This window comes from Ictidomys tridecemlineatus, chromosome X (genome assembly GCF_052094955.1).
Source record: "Ictidomys tridecemlineatus isolate mIctTri1 chromosome X, mIctTri1.hap1, whole genome shotgun sequence".
In the NCBI taxonomy this organism is placed as follows: Eukaryota; Metazoa; Chordata; class Mammalia; order Rodentia; family Sciuridae; genus Ictidomys; species Ictidomys tridecemlineatus.
The window spans coordinates 64000769-64020710 of NC_135493.1; the positions used below are offsets into that span (position 1 = coordinate 64000769).

At 37.0% G+C, this 19942-nt stretch overlaps 1 protein-coding gene across 1 annotated transcript in view; it reads right to left on the reverse strand.

The window, feature by feature from the left end:
- Nucleotides 1-9771: 9771 nt before the first annotated feature.
- LOC101957539 (ATM interactor) overlaps nucleotides 9772-19942 on the reverse strand; it is a 156376-nt gene continuing 146205 nt past the window's right edge. The window contains 9 exon segments of the mRNA XM_078033932.1: nucleotides 9772-10028; nucleotides 10031-10462; nucleotides 10465-11008; nucleotides 11010-11092; nucleotides 11095-11175; nucleotides 11178-11381; nucleotides 11384-11571; nucleotides 11573-11648; nucleotides 11651-11986. Coding sequence (XP_077890058.1) covers nucleotides 9772-10028; nucleotides 10031-10462; nucleotides 10465-11008; nucleotides 11010-11092; nucleotides 11095-11175; nucleotides 11178-11381; nucleotides 11384-11571; nucleotides 11573-11648; nucleotides 11651-11986 — 2201 coding nt within the window.

A 19942-nucleotide genomic window follows, 5' to 3' on the forward strand; every position in this document is an offset into this window, starting at 1 on the left:
ATCTTTCCTATCCCCAAATCCCCTACCCTCCCTTCACTCCCCTCTGTCTAATCCAAAGTACTTCTATTCTTCCCTAGTAGCCCTCTCTAATTGTGAATTAGCATTCACACAAAAGAGAAAACATTCAGCCTTTGATTTTTTTGAATTGGCTTATTTAGCATAGCATAGCTTCATCCACTTACCTGCAAATGTCATAATTTCTTTCTTCTTTATGGCTGGGTAATACTTCAATGTGTATATATATACCACATTTTCTTTATCCATTTTTCTGTTCAAGGGCACCTAGTTTGGATCCATAGTTTAGCTAATGTGAATTGAGCTGCTATAAACATTGATGTGGCTGCATCACTGTAGTGTGCTGATTTTAAATATTTTGGCTGTAAACTGAGGAGTGGGATAGACTGGTCAAATGGTGGTTATATTCCAAGTTTACTGAGAAATCTCCATACTGCTTTCAAGAGTGGTTGCATCAATTTTCAGTGCCCCCAGTAATATATAAGTGAACGCTTTCCCCCACATCCTCACCAACATTTATTATTGCTTGTATTCTTGAAAATTACCATTCTGATTGAAGTGAGATAAAATCTTAGAATAGTTTTAATATTTGTTTCTCTAATTTCTAGATATGTTGAACATTTTTTTAAACATCAGAAATGTATCAGTTGCTCAAAACATTACATTGATCTTGACATATCATATATCATATATATGATTAAAATGGGGTATGAATTCTTATTATTCCCATGTGTACATATTGCAGGATCACATTGGTTATACAGCCACGTTTATACATACTGCCATACTAGTATCTATTGTATTCTGCTGCCTTTCCTATCCCCTTCCTATCCCCCCTCCCCTCCCCTCCCCTCCTCTCACCTCTCTCTACCCCATCAACCATAACTCATTTCTCTCTCTCTCTCTCTTTTCCCCCCTTCCCCTCACATCCTCTTATACATATTTTTGTATAACAATTATTTTTGTATAACAATTTGTTGATCAATCGTATTTCTTCTTCTGTGAAGTGCTTGTTCATTTCCTTAGCCCATTAATTGATTGCATTATTTGGGTTTCTTGGTGTTGAGTTGTTTGAGTTCTTTACATATCCTGGAGATTAATGCTTTATCTGAGGTGTATGTGGTAAAGTTTTTCTTCCATTTTGTAGGCTCTCTCTTCACATTATTGATTGTCTTGCTGAGAAAAAGCTTTTTAGTTTGATTCCTTCCCATTTATTGATTCTTGATTTTATTTCCTGCATTTTTAGGAGTCTTCTTAAGAAAGTCAGTTCCTAAGCTGACATAGTAAATATTTGGGCCTACTTTTTCTTCTATAAGGCACAGGTTCTCTGTGCTAGTGTCCACATCATTGATCAACTTTGAGTTGAGTTTTTTGCAGGGTGAGAGATAGAGGTTTAATTTCATTTTGCTGCATATGGATTTCCATTTTCCCAGCAACATTTGTTAAATTGTGTTTTGATTAAAACAATTTTTGTAAAATTAGTCTTTCATCTTATTGGAATAAAAGAGTACTTTATCTAAATTCAAGAATTTTAAAAACAATGTCAGAAATAGATATAAAAATGTTAGGGGTATGACATATTTTTTTTTTTACAGAAAGTTAAAAAATGGGATAGTATATAAGAAAAAAATTAAGTTTTTTCCTAAAATCCAAGATAAAATTAAAACAGAAGACATGAAAAAACTAAGGAAATAAACATGTCATAGCAGGTCTGAAAAAGTCAGAAAGGTTTTATAAAATAAAAATATTCATAAATTTTATAAGTGATTAAATAGGTTATAATTAACACATTAAATCCAAGTTTTTAAGAGGGATTTACTTTGGTGACAATTTAATATATTTGTATAATATGAAAATCTAATTCTATGTGTTTAAAATGACATGGGGTTCTTAAAACTCTAGTCTTATTTATTAAGATAATTTCTTGTGTATGTTTTTAATACATAAAAATAATTCTTCAAAATATAGAGGTTTTTAATACATGTCTAATTTAAAGTCTTTTAAATGACTGTCTCATAATTCTCTTTAAGTAAAGAAATTTATATTATTATGTTATATTTGACATAATAAATATGTGTAGCAAGAGATTGGTATACATATGATGATTAAATATGTTTATCCAAGCTTTGTATGAATGTGTATTTGTAAAACTGAAGCTGTATAGGTTTAATATAGGAAACTCAACAATCAGTACAAATCTAATATGTAAAGCTTAGGAGAATAATTTATCAAGCTGGTGACCTCCAAACTAAAATTATTGACACTGGTGATCTTTTCAGGCTTACATACACTGAGATATCATCTATCTCCAGTCAGAATGGCAACAATCAAGAATACTAATGACAATAACTATTGGCAAAGATGTGGGCAAAATGGTACACTCATATATTGCTGGTAGAGCTGTAATTCGTGAAAACAACATAGAGTTTTGTCAGAAAACTTGGAATAGAACCACCATTTGACATACTTATTCCACTCCTCAGTACATACCCAAAGGATATTAAAAAGTATAATACACCAACAAAACCAAATCAATGTTCATAACAGCACAATTCAAAATAGCTTAGCTATGGATCCAACCTACATGCCCTACAACAGATGAATGGAGAAAGAAAATGTGCCCTATATCCACAATGGAATACTATGCACTCATAAAAATGAATGAATTTATGACATTCTCCAGAAACTGGATGGATCCCAAAACTACTATGCTAAGTGAAATAAGCCAATCCCCCCCCACCAAAAAAAACACAAAGATTGAATGTTTCTGATATGTGCACACAACAAGGGGAGGGAGGGAAAATAGAAGTTCAGTAGATTAGATAAAGGGGAATGAAGAGAATGGTGGGGGACAGTAATAGAAAAAACAGTGAAATGATTCTGTTATGAATTTTCTATGTTCATATATGAAAACACCACAGTGAATTCCTACTTCATGTAGAAACCCAAGACTCAGCTCCTAATTAGAAAAAAGATGTGCCCAATATTTGCATAAATAAGTCAAATTATACTCTATTAAGTAAAAAGAAAAAAATAAATACAAATAAGAATAAAAATAAATAAAATAAACAGAAAAAATAAATGATTTAGGGGAGAATTTATTTATGTCAATTAATGTTTACTTACTAGTTAAAAATAAACTGCTATCATTAGTAAAACTTATGAAAAATTATATTATTCTTTACTCAAAGATAACATTAAATGTATATTTGAAAATATAATAAGAGCCTGATTTGTTTCAAGAATAATGAAAAGAACACTAAAAACAAAACAAAATAAACAAAAAAAAAAGACTTTTGTTATTTTTTTCACAAGAAGAGAAAAAATAAAAAACCAAAACAAAACACAGGAAAAAAAAACAAATAAACAAAATCATACCTTAGCCTAATGTTTGATTCTTGTTTGATATATGATTATATTTTGTTTACTGACACTTAAATAAGCTCAGAAAACAATATTTCAGAACTTTGTTTTCCTATTCTTCCATGAGAAAATACTATTTTAGAAGGGGCAGAGCTTAGTATTTAGCAATGGATGTGTGAGACTGGTTTCCACTGTGGACAGGTGGATCTCATCTCATCAGCAGGGGACTGAAGCTCTTTGAGTGAGCATCACCAAATGAAACTAGGCTATACCCCCTGAAACCCAATCCCTTGCCTCTTGTAGGTGGAACTTTCTCTAGTATCCTTCTCTTCAATAAAAAGGGTCTCAGGCATGCTCTCTCTTTCTTTCCAATGGACTTTAAGATAAAGAACCCTCTATGATTCCTGCAAGCAAAAGGTATTTCTGTTTGTTGCATGCTTCTTTTGCCATTTTCTTAAGTTATTGGTGTAACAGGCTCTTGTGAACTCAGCTCAGGTCACCACCCTGGCAATAGCCTTGTGCCCAACTCCATGTAAGGAAGGTTAAATATAGGCTAAAATTAAGCTAATTTAAAGTTTTGTTCTCTAGAAAAGTTTTTTTGGTATATAGATTACTGTGATCATAAAATAAATATATATGTATATATTATATTTATATTCATTATATATACATATATATAAAGTTATAATAAAAGACATTTAGATATTTTTTGGGTTTTAAAAACTAAAAATTTTAAAATATTTCTACATATCATTGAGTTAAATTTAATACTGTACTATTCTTATAAAACTTTATAACTGTTTCCTCTTAGTGTTTTTCAAAATTCCAGTTTCTAGCAAAATTACCAAAGTTAATTTAAGGCTATAATTCTTCACTTACAAGACATAAAATATATGATACTTATCCCAATTAAATATAAGGGCAACCATAAAATTGTAGATGTTAAAATTGAAACCTATTACTCCCACTTTGATACTTCTGGAACTGACCTTCCTGGTGTTGTCTCTAAGACAACTAAGTCTTAGAGGTCAAAACCAAGGGAAATACAAGGGCTAAGAAATAAATAGCTAATATTTTCTTCTCTGTTCTCCAAGGTCAGCCAGAAACACCCATCAATTCCAGTGAGTCACTCAAATCCTGCTCAGGGGTACCATGAGTTTACAACCAGTGTACATTCTGCTAAAAGAAGGACCATTAAGAGGAAAAGCCTCTAACACTTTCAAGGGAAACTGCCAGTAATTAGCAAAACTGACCCTTCCAAGAAAATGGCAGAGTGGGTAGAGGAGAAGACTGAAGGAGCCATGTGGCTTCTAACAATTTCCCAAAAGAAATCCCCAAGGAATCTTTGTTGAGGTTAAAAATAAAAATAAAAGAGATAAGTATTTGAGCAAACTAGAAATAAGTATTTGAGCAAACTAGAGGTCACTATCTTGGTTTTAATCACCCAGCAGAAAAGTATAACCTAACACCGCTAAAGATCTCTTAATACAGAAGCAACACTAATGAGTAAAGATATTTTATGAAATTGGATGGCAGTACATATTAACTCAAGGAAACACTTCTGAAATTACAGAACTGGATGTTATGTATATATTCCTGACAAATCTGCTAATGTTTCTAAATACTATATAACTTTCACTCACAAATCAATGACATATAGGACCCCATACTAAGCTTTAATAAGTCATCATCTCCATGTTTTTCAGAAACTGACTGATGAAAAAACATGATAATTGCGAAAAAATAATGCTTTTCTGTCTGTATTGTAGTTATCTTAGAAGAATTCCTGTCCTATTCCTGCCTTTATACACCCCTAGATTTAGATCCCTTGTTTATCCTAACATTTACCATGGACCTCTGGATTACCCCAATGCTAAAAACTCTTAACTTCTCATCTCTCACCTGACAGAAAAAAAAAGAAATTTACCTTCCCTCATCACCCTCTCTCAACAGGAAGCAGTCATAATGAATTCGTATCAAATTAACCTAAAACTATTAGGGCCCCAACTTCTTGAGGGGAAAAAATATTAGTTAGATAGTTAGACACAAACGGTTGGGTAGGTAAAGTACAATAAAGGGCTGTAAATTATAGGAAGGACATCAGACATATACATCAAAAAGAATCCACAAGTCACAGGAATGGAGATAATAGGAATTCTTATCAATATAGATAAATATAGGAAAATTGGGGGCTAATATGCCAGACCTTCTCCCAGCATGACTGATTGCCAGACCCCTGGGGAAACTTTTGCTTCAAGATATTATCTCTTGCCAATAATTCATCATGACCCACCCCTTGTGACTAAATGATCCCAAACCTCATGAGAACTCCATAGGGGACATGCCAAAACCATCCACTCCACCAACCAAAACCATGACCTAACAAGGATGAGTCTACAGATAAACATGCCTGCTCATTTGTTTCACAAACACACGTACATTGATTGCATGTACCCCCTCAACCAATCGCCACAGGACACATCGTCCACTAGCTGTTCCTGAGTCACCCTGCCAATCAACACCTGCCACATCCCCTAAGCAACCCTTCTTAAGCCGAAACTTGTATGCACACACACTCTTTCTTCTCTTTTCTCTCTCTGCTCTCTTCTTCTCTATTCTCTGCCCTCTTCCTCTTCTTTCTCTCCTCTCTCCACCCTTTCTCTCTCTCTTTCTGCCCTCCTCCTCTTCTCTCTCTGCTCTCTGCCTCTCCTTCAGGCAACCACCGAATAAATCTCTTGGTTGAATGTCCATCTCAGGTGAGTCACTTGCCTTTTATTGGTGCCCTGACTCAGATGGGGCTCCCCTGCTTTTAAACAGGACCCCCATCCCATTGGACATCACTACCTGAACGGAGACCAACCTGTGCCCATCTCGATCACCTACTTCACATCCACCATTGGCCTACAAATTGGTGAGTCCCCTTCTCCAGACTCCTAAACCCACCGAGGCACGGTAACTGGGAACTGGCCCTTGATCATCCGGCAGCCCCTGTGGTGTCTCGTGGGGAGGAATACACCCCACCCAGACCTTCACCATCGCAGTGGTCCTCTTGGAGTCTTCCCCTTCCAATAGACCTCTGCCAGCTTGAGAACTGACAAACACCCTCCCCTACTCCAGCGTGGGTCTTCTCTTTCCCCCTTTTGGTTGGAAACCCTGGCACCAGGTGACCCATAACTCCCAGGGCCCTCCAGGAGGGCACCTCACCAGAAGATTTTCAGTGGCAACCATATGCTTGCCTTGAGGTCTCATTCTGGTATTTGGCTCGAGTGGGACACCTCTCCAGTCAATGCATCATATCCTTCCTAGCCCCATGGGGGGTGCCTCCTCTCTACCCGCAGACTCCCCTCTCAAATGCCTCCTCAAAAATTTGGACACCCTTGAACCCCGGAGATCAATCCCAAGAAACTGAAAAAATTCTCTACTCAGGATTGGCCCAATTATCCCTTAGAGAACCAAAACCACTGGATCCCTTATGAGTCCTTAGATGCTGCCATTTTGCCTGATCTCTACAATTATTGTGTGGCATCAAAAAATGTTTAGAGATTTTATATACTCAGGCTTTCTTCTTCCTTTTCTCGAATGTGACTCTTTCTGTACCTATTGCAACCCAAAGCATGTCCTCTTGGCCTCCTCTCTTTCTGCCTCCTCAGCCACGGGTCTCACAAAACCCTCCCCCCACTCTCCTCTCTGTGCCAGTCCCCACCCCTCTGACTCCTCCTTTTTCAGGCCCTGCCCCCACATCTTCTTTCAGTCCTCCAGTCACCCTTTCCTGCACAGTCTTTCCAGCCACAACCTATTTCAATTATGGCTCCTTTGAGAGAGGTTGCTGTGGCAGTAGGAATCTTTAGGGTCCATGTGCCCTTCTCCATAGTGGACCTTTCACAGATTGAAAAATGCTTGGGTTCCTACACCACCAACTCTGCCATAATGGAGTTTCAGTACTTACTTCAAGCCTATAGTCTCACTTTTCATGACATTTACATGATCCTGGCCAATACCCTTCTCCCAAAGGAATGCAGGTGGGTCTGGGAACCAGCCCATAATTGTGCTGATGAGGTCCATCAAACCACCCTGACCCACCCTCTAGGCCCCAGGCAGTTTCTACTCAGGACCCTAATTGGGACTACAATACCACCACAGGATTATCTCTGAGGGACCAATTTTCCACCTGCTGTGCTTCATAGCAGAACAGACTGAGGAATCCTATAAATGCTGGCCTGACACTTATGGCAAGTGCCCTTATAATTCATGCAAGAAAGCTTCCTAGATGAGCCTTGCTATGAGAATCAAGCATACACCAAATTAACTATTTGAGACCCAAGGGACCCAAAATGGGCTTCTGGTGTTGATGCTTCTCCTCAGGGATTTCCAGCTACTTGCTCCCTTGGAGGACACCTATCCCTTACGTGAAGGCCTCACCAACAGCTGACAGAACTTCACCATCATGGATATGGAGCTACAAAATGGAAACATGACTGCGGGAACTTCACTAGCCTGTCACCCAGGGTTTCTAGGCCCATTCGCTTTCGTGCCTCCTCCTGACCGCTGGTCTTTCTCAGCCAGTCCCTCTCACTGGGCCTCCAGCCAGAAGCTAATGTGGTGTCTCCTCTTCCCTCTTCTTCTCCTTGCCTTCAGTATCTTTGGTGTTCTTAGGCTCATCATGTGGTGCACCTGGATTGTGGAGTTTGCCGAGGCCCTGCGACAGGACAGCTGGCTGACTCCCCCCATTTGCAGGGACAAGGATTGGATGGAGACTATCCAAGACCTATGGCTTCGAGGAACTTTCATCGATTTTGGCCCCAGGGAAATTCACATCTTCAGTGCCCTGGCCTTTACAGCTATGTTTCTCTTGTCCCTGCACCCTGACCATCCCTCCCTTCCTTCACATTCCTCATTTTGCTCTCCAGCAGGAAGTCGGCAGAGGATCTCATTGCCCTGCTCCCAACACAAAAACAAGAAGGGAGGAATGTTGGGTGTGTGGGAGACTCCCCATTCTCAGGAGAACATCATGGAATCCCTTACCCCTCCCCCTCCTCTCCAAAGGGCACCATGTCAAGAGCACTAAATTCATAGGTTTCCTCAACCAATCCCTACAAGACACAGTGTCCACTTGCTATTCCTGAGACACCCTGCCAATCAGCACCCACCACATTCCCTATGCAACCCTTCTTAAGCCGAAGCTTGTAAGCACAATCTTTCTTCTCTCTCTCTGCCCTCCTCCTCTCCTCTCTCTGCTCTCTGCCTGTGATCTCCAGAATTCCTGCAGCAGCATGTTCATGAAGGAGCACCACAAGTTGTCTCCCTACCTTAGTTATCTGTTCACAAGTTGAGAAACATAGGGCACTTTTCATATAGTAGCTTGTGTGTAAATTTAGATTGCCTTTCTGTTTTACAGGTGCGTCCATGAAATATCTGTCTTCAGTGTTTTTCTCTCTTTTCTTTTTTGTTACTCCCCTCTTCTGTGACCTGGTATTGCCACCCCAACTGACTTGGTGACTATATTCCCCAAAGCAAAAGGAGTATTAGCACCTGCTGGAATGGTTACTCAGTTACTCCCTTTACTCACAGAAATAGCTTCTCTGATGCCACCCAAGGCAAATTCACTGCTCCCCTAACTCTCCTGCAGTTGGCTCTCAACAAGTTCACCAGCACCATGAATCCTCAGCATAGAAGTGGGAGGTGGGGCTCCGTGGAAAGCCAGGCCAGCCCAAGAAAACTGGAGTGGGGGCCACGCTTGGTCCTATCTGAGATGCCAAATTTGTCTCCAAAAGCTCAGTCCTTGTCCCTAATGCCAATCTAATAACAAGGATATGGTTTTGAGAAAAGGAAAAATGAAGGTTTATTGCTTTTCTAGCAAAGGAGAAAAAAGGGAGATTACTATCCTAAAGGCTGAGATACTGTCCATCAGTAGGAATAAGAGCTTTCAAAGAGTGACTCAAAGGCTACATTCCATGTGTTCTCTGTCTGGAGTTGTAATTCACTTGTTAATTTGGGAGATATTTGGTTCTGAGATCTTCCGGTACTATCAATTCTATAGTGGGTGTGTACTCAGGGACAGATAACTGTCTAGGATAAGGAAAAAAGATAATCCTATTTCCCCTAAGATTAGAGAGGGGGAGAGTTTAGGAAGAAGCAGGGAGAGAGTAAGAGAAAGAAATTTGTCCATTTTTAAAAAATAAATTGCAGTGGTAGAGCAGCAAGTGTTATAGTCAAAGCATAAAGTGGACCACTGTTACACATGCCCAATTTATTTTTTTGGATCAACATCTTATACTTTATAATACATTTATATACAAATTCATGTTTATGTGTACAAAAGGCAATGAACCCACAAAGAATCTAAGAAACTGCATTATCAGCTACATTCAACAAAGTTACTACTGTTGTCGCTTCTCACAATTTTCTACATCCGGAAGGAAATGGTAAGCACCATCCTATGCGGACTTTATATTTAGAGTTGGAGATTGTGTGCGGGTAGGGACACATCTGAATTTCTGCAGAGCTGAACAGGGACTTCATCATGTTCCAGGAGAAGTTGGCCAGAAGAAAGTCATCCATTGCTGTCTGAGTTTTATTGATGGTGAAGAACCAGCTATCCAGGGTTTCAAAACTTGAACACTTGTTCTGTGTTTCTGTACTATTTAATGAACCTCCAGAGCAGATAGGTTTGGAGCAGAGGAGAGTCCTTCAATCTGGGTCTCTGTGTCAGATGAATTATTGCCCATGGAAAAGCTGGAGTGTTTCAGGATGCTGCCAAGGGGCAGATGAGCACTACTGTCTAAAAAGTTTAAGTCTGTCTGCATTTGTGTGTCAAATATCTCAAGGCCTAGGAAGTGAGAATTTGCCCTGCAACCATAGGGCTGGGCAGATGAGTCTGAAATTAAGAAGTGAGTATGAATCTCTATGTCCAGTGATTCCAAGACTGGCTCAGTGTTCCCAGTGCTAAATTCACTATGTTCAGTTTCAGTCTGGATATTTGAAGCTGGGAAGAATTCTTCAATATCAAAACCTATTTCAGGATTCTGGATTTGGCCAGATGGCATCTGAGTGTCAGGCCCACCATTTGCATCAGACAAAAACCACAATTATCCGATGTCTGATGAGGCAGATTACTTCAGAAGATGTTTTCTAAATCACTTAATAATTCTATGGCTTGGGTCTGATTATCTGTCATGTTCTGTGAAGGAAGCATACTATTCTGTGCATTGAAGCCCCAAATTGGAGCAGATTTCTCAATATGTTGATTTAAAGTCTTAGGATCATTCTGAGTTAACAAACTATGAGTAACTGTCTCTGCTACTAAGCTGCTGCTTATAAAATTGTCTGCAGGAACACTGTGAGATGAAAGTACACTCTCAAAAATGTCTCTGTACATTCTAGCTTTTCCCCTCTGTACTTGGCCTTCTGCAGGAGTTTGCATCCAACTGGTCTGGGTTTCTCTGGAGATACCACCAGGCTGATAACAAGGGTCCATAAACACATCACTCTGAGAAGCTATAGATAAAGTTACCACAGAAATGTTCAGAAGCATCTGGGTATAAATACTAATGAAAAGGGATTCTTGAGAACCAAGTGACAGATAAGTCTGAGAACAAAATGACATGGAGGAGTCAAGGCCAAACCACTGTGCAAGAAGGTATAAGGTTTTATGAGGCATAGGACAGATCCATCTGTATATTGATTGAAGAAATACCATTCTTTTGATATGTATTCACTTATAAAACATTATACAGATTTTAACAAAGTTCATTTCAATGCTGGTACTTACTGGCTCAACAACAGGATTTATAATTTTTAAAGAGGTATGCTCTCTTTAAGACAGCAAGCCTCTGACTCTTGGCAAAGGCTTAGGGTTCCTACTGTTAAGGGCTCCAAGTACCAAGGACCTGCGGTAGAGTCCTAATTCTAACCGAACTGCCACAGGCTCAGGCAAAGAGTCAGAGGTAGGCAAAAGAAAGGCACAGGAAGTTTAACCAGAGCCACTTTGGTCTTTGGTAGAACCATTTCTTAGGATATCTCAGAGGTGTTGTGACACTCTGCTATATGGCATTAAAGCTGCATGAACCTACAAAAGAGGTTATTAATTTTATATCTGAAGTTTATAGTTCTTGAGCATTTGATTGAGGGGTTAATTGGGTGCTCACTGGTTCAATGGTCTTAATAGATAACTTCTGGTTTTGTTGGTAGTTTCCATTTGCTTTTAATAAGTGGATCTCTATGTTCTGCAGGGATCTCATACCAAATGTGAGACTGTAATGTTGTTCTGCTGGGTAGGGACAGTGGCATGTGCACTGGAATGTCTTGCAACATTCTTCTGTTTGCCTTATCAAGTTTAACTTTGTACAATAGGCACTGCTGCACTCATTGCATTTATGCTGCTTCTCAGCATGCATTTTCAAAAAGTGCTCTTTTACGAGAGAAAACTGAGAAAATGATCTTCCGAGACCTCTAGGGTACCCTTCAATTGGACAACAATAGAATTTGGGTATGATTTTCCAATCTTGACCATGTACATATTGAGCACCATTTGTTGGGTAGGATCTTGCTGCAGCTATACAGGGATCACCAGAAAGCGGAATCAGCTCTCGCTTGCAGGCAGCACCTGGGCCTAGGGCTGATGAAATGCTGCTGTGAGGGTGCCCATAACAGGATCAGGGGTGGGGCAGTGGTTGTGGAGGCTCCCTGCAGAGCCTCCAGGACAACAGGAGTGCTCTGTGACAGAGCCATGGGTTCAGCTGCCGTGGCCTCCAAGGCTGCTGTGACTCCCTGCCTATGGATAATCTTTTATCCTTGGTTTAAAACACCAGAATTTCTGGATCTTTCTTGGCCTTCAACCCATTATTGAATTTCAGTAAATTTCCTCAGTCATTCTCACTGAGAAGTAGTATTCCTGCTGCTTCAACTCTGAATTGCAGAAAACTTGAAAATTCAGTCTTCCTCAATTCCATCTTTGCTCCCCCTCCACCATGCTGTATAGTTTTCATATTTATTGTGACCTTTATTAGTTTTGATGAGGGTAATGCTGCCCTTAAAGAATATGTTTGCAAGACCTCATTCCCGAAGACAGAATTGTTAACTCTTATTTAAATATTTGATATCAATCAACAATGAAGCCATGTGGTCCTGTGCTTTTCTTCAATAAGAGACATTTTATTCTTGATTCAATCAAGTTACTTCATATGAATCTACTTATGTTTTCTATTTCTTCATTATTCAGTCTTGACTAATGTGTATGTGTCTGGGAATTTTGTAATTTTGTCAAGGTTATCAAGTCTGTTGGCCTTATTTTGCATAATAATCTCATGATATTTATGTTTCTGTGATGTTAGTTATAATACCTTCCTTTTTATCTATGAATTCACTCAAGTCTTCTCTCCTTTCTTTTTTTTTTTTTCTGATAGATGTAACTATGGGTTTTTCCATTTTTAAATATATTTTTAAATAGGTATTTATTTTTCAGCTTGTATTGACCATTTTATTTATTTCTACTCTGATCATTAGTATTTATTTACTTCTAATAAAGTAGGGTTTATTTGTTCTTCTTCAATTCCATGAGATGCAGCAGAATTTAATAATTTGAGATCTTTCTGTTTTTTGATGTGGGCCTATATTGCTATAAATGACCCTCTTAATGTTGTTCTTGCCATATTTCATATAATTTTATATGTTGTTTCCAGAAACATTAAAAATTTCTTTCTTGATTTCTTCCTAGATCAATTTCTTGTTCATTGGTAAGTTGTTTAACTTCCATGTTTTCCAACTTTCTTTTCTTATTGATTTGTAGTTTTTAATGTGTGGTTATAAAATATACTCAATGTTATTTAAGTATTTAATTTTTTGAGAGTATTTATATGTCAGGCACAGGGGGACACTCTTGGATTCCCAGTAATTTGGGAACATGAGACAGAATGATTTCAAGTTCCAGTACAGGCCCAGAAACTTAGGTAGACTCTTCCTTAAAATAAAAATAAATAAATAGAAAGAACTGGGAATTTAGCTCAGTGATAAAGCATTTCTGCTTTTAATATCCACTAAAACAAGCAAATAAAAATCACAAACAAAAAATAATATAACAATGCTGTGATAAGACTTGTTTTGTTACCTGTTGTATGGTCTATTGTGGAGAATATACTATGTATGATTGGGAATAATGGGTATTCTGCATCTGTTGGATTGGACATTTCATATAAACTTCTATTAGGTCCATTTGATTCAGAACATATTTTAACTGTTATTTTTTTGTTGATGTTTTATTTCCTGGATGATCTCCATGGCTGAGAATGTGGACATAAAGACTCCCACTGCTGAGGGCCATTACCAAGTAGGAATGACGCATCGAAATTTCCTTGCCAAGCATACCCCATGCTGCTTAGAGGACATTCGATGGGACATTGCATGCATGCTTTAATAAGGTGACCTTGCTCAAGGACCAAGGCGGATCCGGGTTTAGAGCTGATCAGGTTTGAGGAAGTAACTGGCTCCTTGAGTTTAAGGCGTTGCCAGTTTAAGATAATGGGTTTTAGGGAAGTTGGAAATTGAAGATTATTGCTGGGATTAGGGTGTTCCTGCTGCTTGTTCCCATTGAGTTCTCATGAGATTAAAATGGGATTTGGAGATAGCCTCGTGGAGTAGGTGAATTGTGCGGAAGACAGCAGAACGGGATTGCCCCTGGACCTGTGTGGAGGCGGTGTGAGAGCGGGAATAAAGAATTGCTGTTTGAACCTACAAAGCTGTGGTGCCTCCTGATTCTGGTGCCAAGCCGAGACCTTGGCACCCACTAATATTTTATTGGAGTGTATCTCTCCTTTGTATTTTATAATATGATATATATATATATATATATATATATATATATACACTCTGATAATTGGTGAATGTATATTTGGAATTGTTCATTTCTGAATTGAATACCTTGCTGTTATGTAATGACTTAAGTTTTCTTCTTCTGCTTTGGTTTAATATTTATTTTATCTAACATAAATATGGCTTTTTTGGCTTATATTTTCATGGGATATCTCATTTATTACTGCATTGAAAGTCTATGTGTGCCATTAGAGTTAAAATGAGTTTCTTTTTTAATATTTAATCAGTACATTATAATTATGCAAAATAATAGGGTTTATTGTGACATGTTTACATACACACATAACATAATTTGCTCCAATTAATTCCTCAGTACTTCCCATATCACTTCTATCTTCCATGCCACCATTTACTTACCTCTATTCTTCTGGTCTTCCTTCTATTTATTTACATGTATAATTTTTTCATTGGTGTATTAAAATTAAACATGAAAAGTGGAATTCATTGTGGTACATTCATGCATGCATATAGTATAATTTGGTCAATTTATTTCCCCAGTTCTCCTTTCTTTTCATGCCTCCTAACTCTTTGATCTACTTGTCCCTTAATGATCTTCTTATATGTTTTTCAGTCCTCTTTTTATTTTCATTTTTTCCTCCAGTATCTGTATATGAGAGAAAACTTTCAGATCTTGAGTACGGCTGAGTAGAACTCCATTTCACTAGGCATGATATTCTCTAATTCCAACCATTGGCCTGAGAATGACATAATTTGATTCTTCTTTATGGCTGAGTAGAACTCAGTTTGTATATGTAACACATTTTCTTTCTCTGTTCACCAATTGATAGACAAAGTAGGCTAGTACCATATTTTGGTTATTGTAAATTGTGCTATTGTAAACATTGGAAGGCTAGAAGTTGAGCAGTAAAGAGACATTTTTTCAAAAGAATAAATGGAAATGGCCAAAAATATAGGAAAAAATGTTCAATGCTATCAATCAAGGAAACTCAAATAAAAACTACACAGAGATTTTTATCTTACCCAAGTTAAAATAGTGATTATTTAGAATATAAATAATAATGAATACTGGAGAGTATGCAAGAAGAAAGGGACACTTATACAAAGTTAGTGGGATTTCAAATTATTAAATCTTCACTTTGAATTCAATATGGAGAGTCTTCAAAAGACTTGAAAAGAAATTACTGTTTTATCCAGCTATTCCACTCCTGTGCATTTGTACTGAAGTTTGTATCTTGTAAGCAATAGTGTTAAACATTTTGATTTTAATCTATTCAAGGCAAATATCAATGAGGAAGGTTTTAGGACACATATGTTGAATTTTTTTTTCTAATTTGGTTGTACTTTCTTTCTTTCTCCAAATATAGTCTTCAATTATGGTTAAATTGTTTATTCAAGTAATATATTTGGATTACTTGTTTATTGCTTTTCATTGTTTATTATATATTTTTATTTTTGATCACTATGATTATAAACAAGCTCGTTAAGTATGATAGCAACTAATTTACAGTTCTACCATCAATGTATAAGTGAACCTTTTTCTCAACATCTCACTAAAGTTATTTGCAGTAGTTATTTGCATTCCATATTTTGTGAAATAACTATTTAGTTATTTTGCCTATTTATTGATTGTGTTATTATATTGGATTAAGTTGATTGAGTTCTATATACATATATATTATAGCTATTAATCTCCTGTCAGAGGAGTACCTGGCAAAGATTTTCTCCCATTCTATATGCTCTATCTTTACACACTTAATTGTTTTCTGTGGCATGTGAATATTTTAAATTTAAGATCATCACAGCTTTGGTTCATTTTTGTAATCCATGTATTTTCCTTTATTATTTCCATTATCATATAAAATTTTCCTAATGCATTTTTTGTTTTTTTTCATCACATTTATAATGGCTTCTTTTAATTTTTTTTTTCTTAATCTGACATCAGACTGCTCTCAGCATTTCGGTCTCTTGCTCTTCCTCCAATATATTGGGCAGACTTTCCTTTGTCTTGTGTGTTTTATAATTTTGGTTCTTATTAGGTATTCACAGAAATATATTGCAGAATATCTGGATACAATGGTCTTCCACTGAGATTTAATTTCTGTTGATTGTTTCAGTTTTATGTAATTTTTGCTTGTTCACTGTCTGGATTATTTTAATAAAATCTATTGTTCTCATCACTACATTAGCTTTGCAATACTATTCATCACAGGGTATGGTCTTGATTTGTGTATTCTTTGCAAAATGGGAAAGCTGGACTATAAGTCTAGGTGCCCATCAAAAGATTAATGGAAAAAGAAAATGTGGTAAATCTATGAAATGGATTATTCATTCATAAAGAAAAATAATATCCTGCCATTTTCAGCAAAATGTTTGCAGCTGAAAATTTGGGTAATTCTCAGCTTTTCCATTCTGAAAGGAATGAGAAAACCTGTTCAGAAGAGAATAAATGTTGTGACCAAATGGCAGTTTTATAATAAGGCTAGTTATTTTGACAGACTATATGAATTATTGTTCAAGGAAATTGAAGAATATAGAGGATTTCTTGCTACTTGATGTATGTTGCTCAGGACAGCTTCTTTTGTAGGTTCCTTTTACCATACATACCATTGCACTTTCAAGATGCTTCAGATGCAGATCTTTATGGCTCTGATGAGGTTTAGGCCAAATTGGCCTCCCATCCCTGGAGCACTGCCCCCACACAGCAAAGCCATGGGGTAAGAACCATTTCCAAACTGTAATTGGAGGATATTATTATGTCTCAATTTTCATGATAGGTGCCTATAGAAAAGATATTTAATATGACTACAGATATTTATTTTTTTAGTTGTAGATGGACACAATATCTTTGTTTTATTATCTTTTAATATGTCATGCTGAGGATTGAACCCAGTACTTTATACATGTGAGGCAAGAACTCTGCCAATGATCTACAATCCCAGGCCAACTACAAACATTTTTATACCTGATGGTCCCAATTATTTTAAATGGTGACGTAACACAATTCATCATTTAAGCATTATGATTTTAACTGATTTATTTATATCTATTATTAGGGTACCAAATCTACCCAGGCCTGCTAAAAGATGAAGTGCCTTATATGCCCTCTCTTTAGAGGGACCTGCCAAACTTTTATATTCCATTCACATGGTTTTCATGAGATCTCACTTTTTTGATGGTCTTATAAATCAGAATTTTGTATACTTTGTTCTTTTCATTGTTATTTGAATGGTAGAAATAATACTTGAATTAATTGATTAAAAACTTCCAGTGTTAATACCGTTACAACTTCTTCAATAGCACTTTAGATCAATTTCCCCAACTCACTTCACCTAACTTAAGTATTTATTTTATTTATTTTTAAAAGGTACTGAGGATCAAACCCAGTCCCTCACATGTGCTAGGCCACCACTCTACCACTATGCTATAACCCCAGACCAGGTTGCTGTCATTTGAAGGTACCATGTTATATGCACTGGGGCTGTGGCTTAGTGGAAGAGCACTTGCCCAGAATGTATGAGGCACTGGTTCAGTTCTCAGCAATGCATGTGAATAAAAAGTAAATAAATAAAGGTTCATAACCAACTAAATTTTTTTAAATACCATGTTATAAATAAATTTTCATGAGCTTCAATGCATCCTCAAAGCAAAAATTTAAAATAGGCAAATTGAAAATAATAAGCAAGTAATCAAACTCACTACTATTTACAAAGTGATTTACAAATCACTTATTTACAAAGGAAGACTGTAATAGAACAAAATAAAGAAATTAATTATAACAAAAATTAGAAAATGTGTTACATAATGATTTCGTAAAACCTTATATAAGGAGAGATTCAAAATGGCACAATGGTGCTATACAGCATTTCTCTTAGCTTGGCTACCCATAACTCAAAGAGTGAGAATACCATGTCACCCTGAGTCCTAGAATGAAAAGTCCTGAGACTCAAGGGCAGTCTGCCTTAGCTAAGCAACAAAATTTTTGACTATTTAGTCAGAAATTTTAAAAAAGGAGGAACCTCACCACCAGAATTTATTTATCTTTCACCATTCAGGAGCCATCTTGGTATTGCAGCATGCAAGAGCCCACAGAAACTGAAACCCTGATCTGTGAGTTTGCACCTAGGTCTGTGTGGGACTGTCAGAGCCTAGGAATCCAGTGAAAAGGCAAAAACTGGGAGCATTTCATCAAGTGGATCATAGGTTAAAGAGGCTGGATAAAGGTGAGCTTTCCCCAACTCCACAAGTCCTCAAGCACATGGAGATGTACTGGGTCCCCAACTCCCTCACCAGTTCAGCATACACCAATCCCCAGGTTCCATCAGGTCCAGTATCAACCAGACACCCAATGGGACTTTCAGCTCCCCAATACCCAGTCTACCAACCCTTTCCTAGCCCCCCAAATGGCCCATTACTCACAGGTATGCAACTGAGCTATAGTTCTCAGTTCCTGGTCTTGATCCACCCAATACCAAACAATTCATCTTGAAAGTTGTGCTCAACCCTCAGAACTGCCTGGGAGAGAAGTGCCTGACCAGAAATTTGAAAATACAGGGTAGGGGGATCAAATTTGAAGACTAAATCTGAGACCAGAAATTGTGGAGTCTGTAGGCAACATAAGGGACTAAGATCAGATTCATACATCTCAAGAGTAAAACACAAAAGAGAGTCCTGTGGTGCAGTCTTCCAAATTAGGCCAACAATTGCTATACCCACCTCCAGGAGTTCTACCTACAGTACTAAACCTCCCACACTAGAAACCCTCTCCATTCTGAGGGTGGAGCTACCATCAAACTCCAGGCAACTCCACCTACTAGCTGAGAAGGGAAGCTGCAATTGTTCAATTTTCCATCAAAATCCTGATATTTTCTCTCTCTCTGTCTCTCTCCCCTTCTCTCTCTCTCTCTCTCTCTCTCTCTCTCTCTCTCTCTCTCTCTCTCTCTCCTCTACCACTTTTGAAACCAAGTATATTTTATGCATGAGTTTATTGAGGACTGGAATGTCTGAATATTATATTACAGTTTTGTTATGTATTCTTTTATTTTTACTTTTTAAATTTTTATTTTTCCTTTTTTTTCTTATTTGATATATATTTTTCCTCTCACCTATCTGTTTCCCTGGTTACTCATTATCTCTTTACTCCTACTAACAGTCAGCCTCTCTTAATTCCTTTTTCACTCTTCTTATAACGATTTTCTTTTACTACTATCTTCTTTCCTATTCCTCATAAACATCACATCCTACACTACTTCTGTTCTCACTTTTTCAGTTCGAGTAAAATATAAATAAAATTGTAGTGAACATTTTATATGATATATATAAATATATATAATACATGATATATATATATATACACACACACACACGTAGATTTACCTCTGAACCATTCATAAGTATGCAACTAGAACTGTTAAAGCATAAATTCAGAATATTTAATCAAATGTACATACTCTTAAAATTCATTAATACAAAGACAAAAAATCCAGTAAAAATTTATATGAGATTTAAATAATTTAAAAGAAGAATTTTAGGAGTAATCACAAAGCTCATTAAAAGGTGCTCAACTTCACTAATCACTAGAAAAATGCAAATTAAAATCACAATGTGATATTATCATACACGCTTTACAATGGCAGAAATCAAAAGTTCTGACAATACTTAATTTTGGTTAGGATTTGGAGTTCATATATCTCTCACACTTTGCAGTTGGGAATATAAAATTACACAACCAATTTTGAAAAGA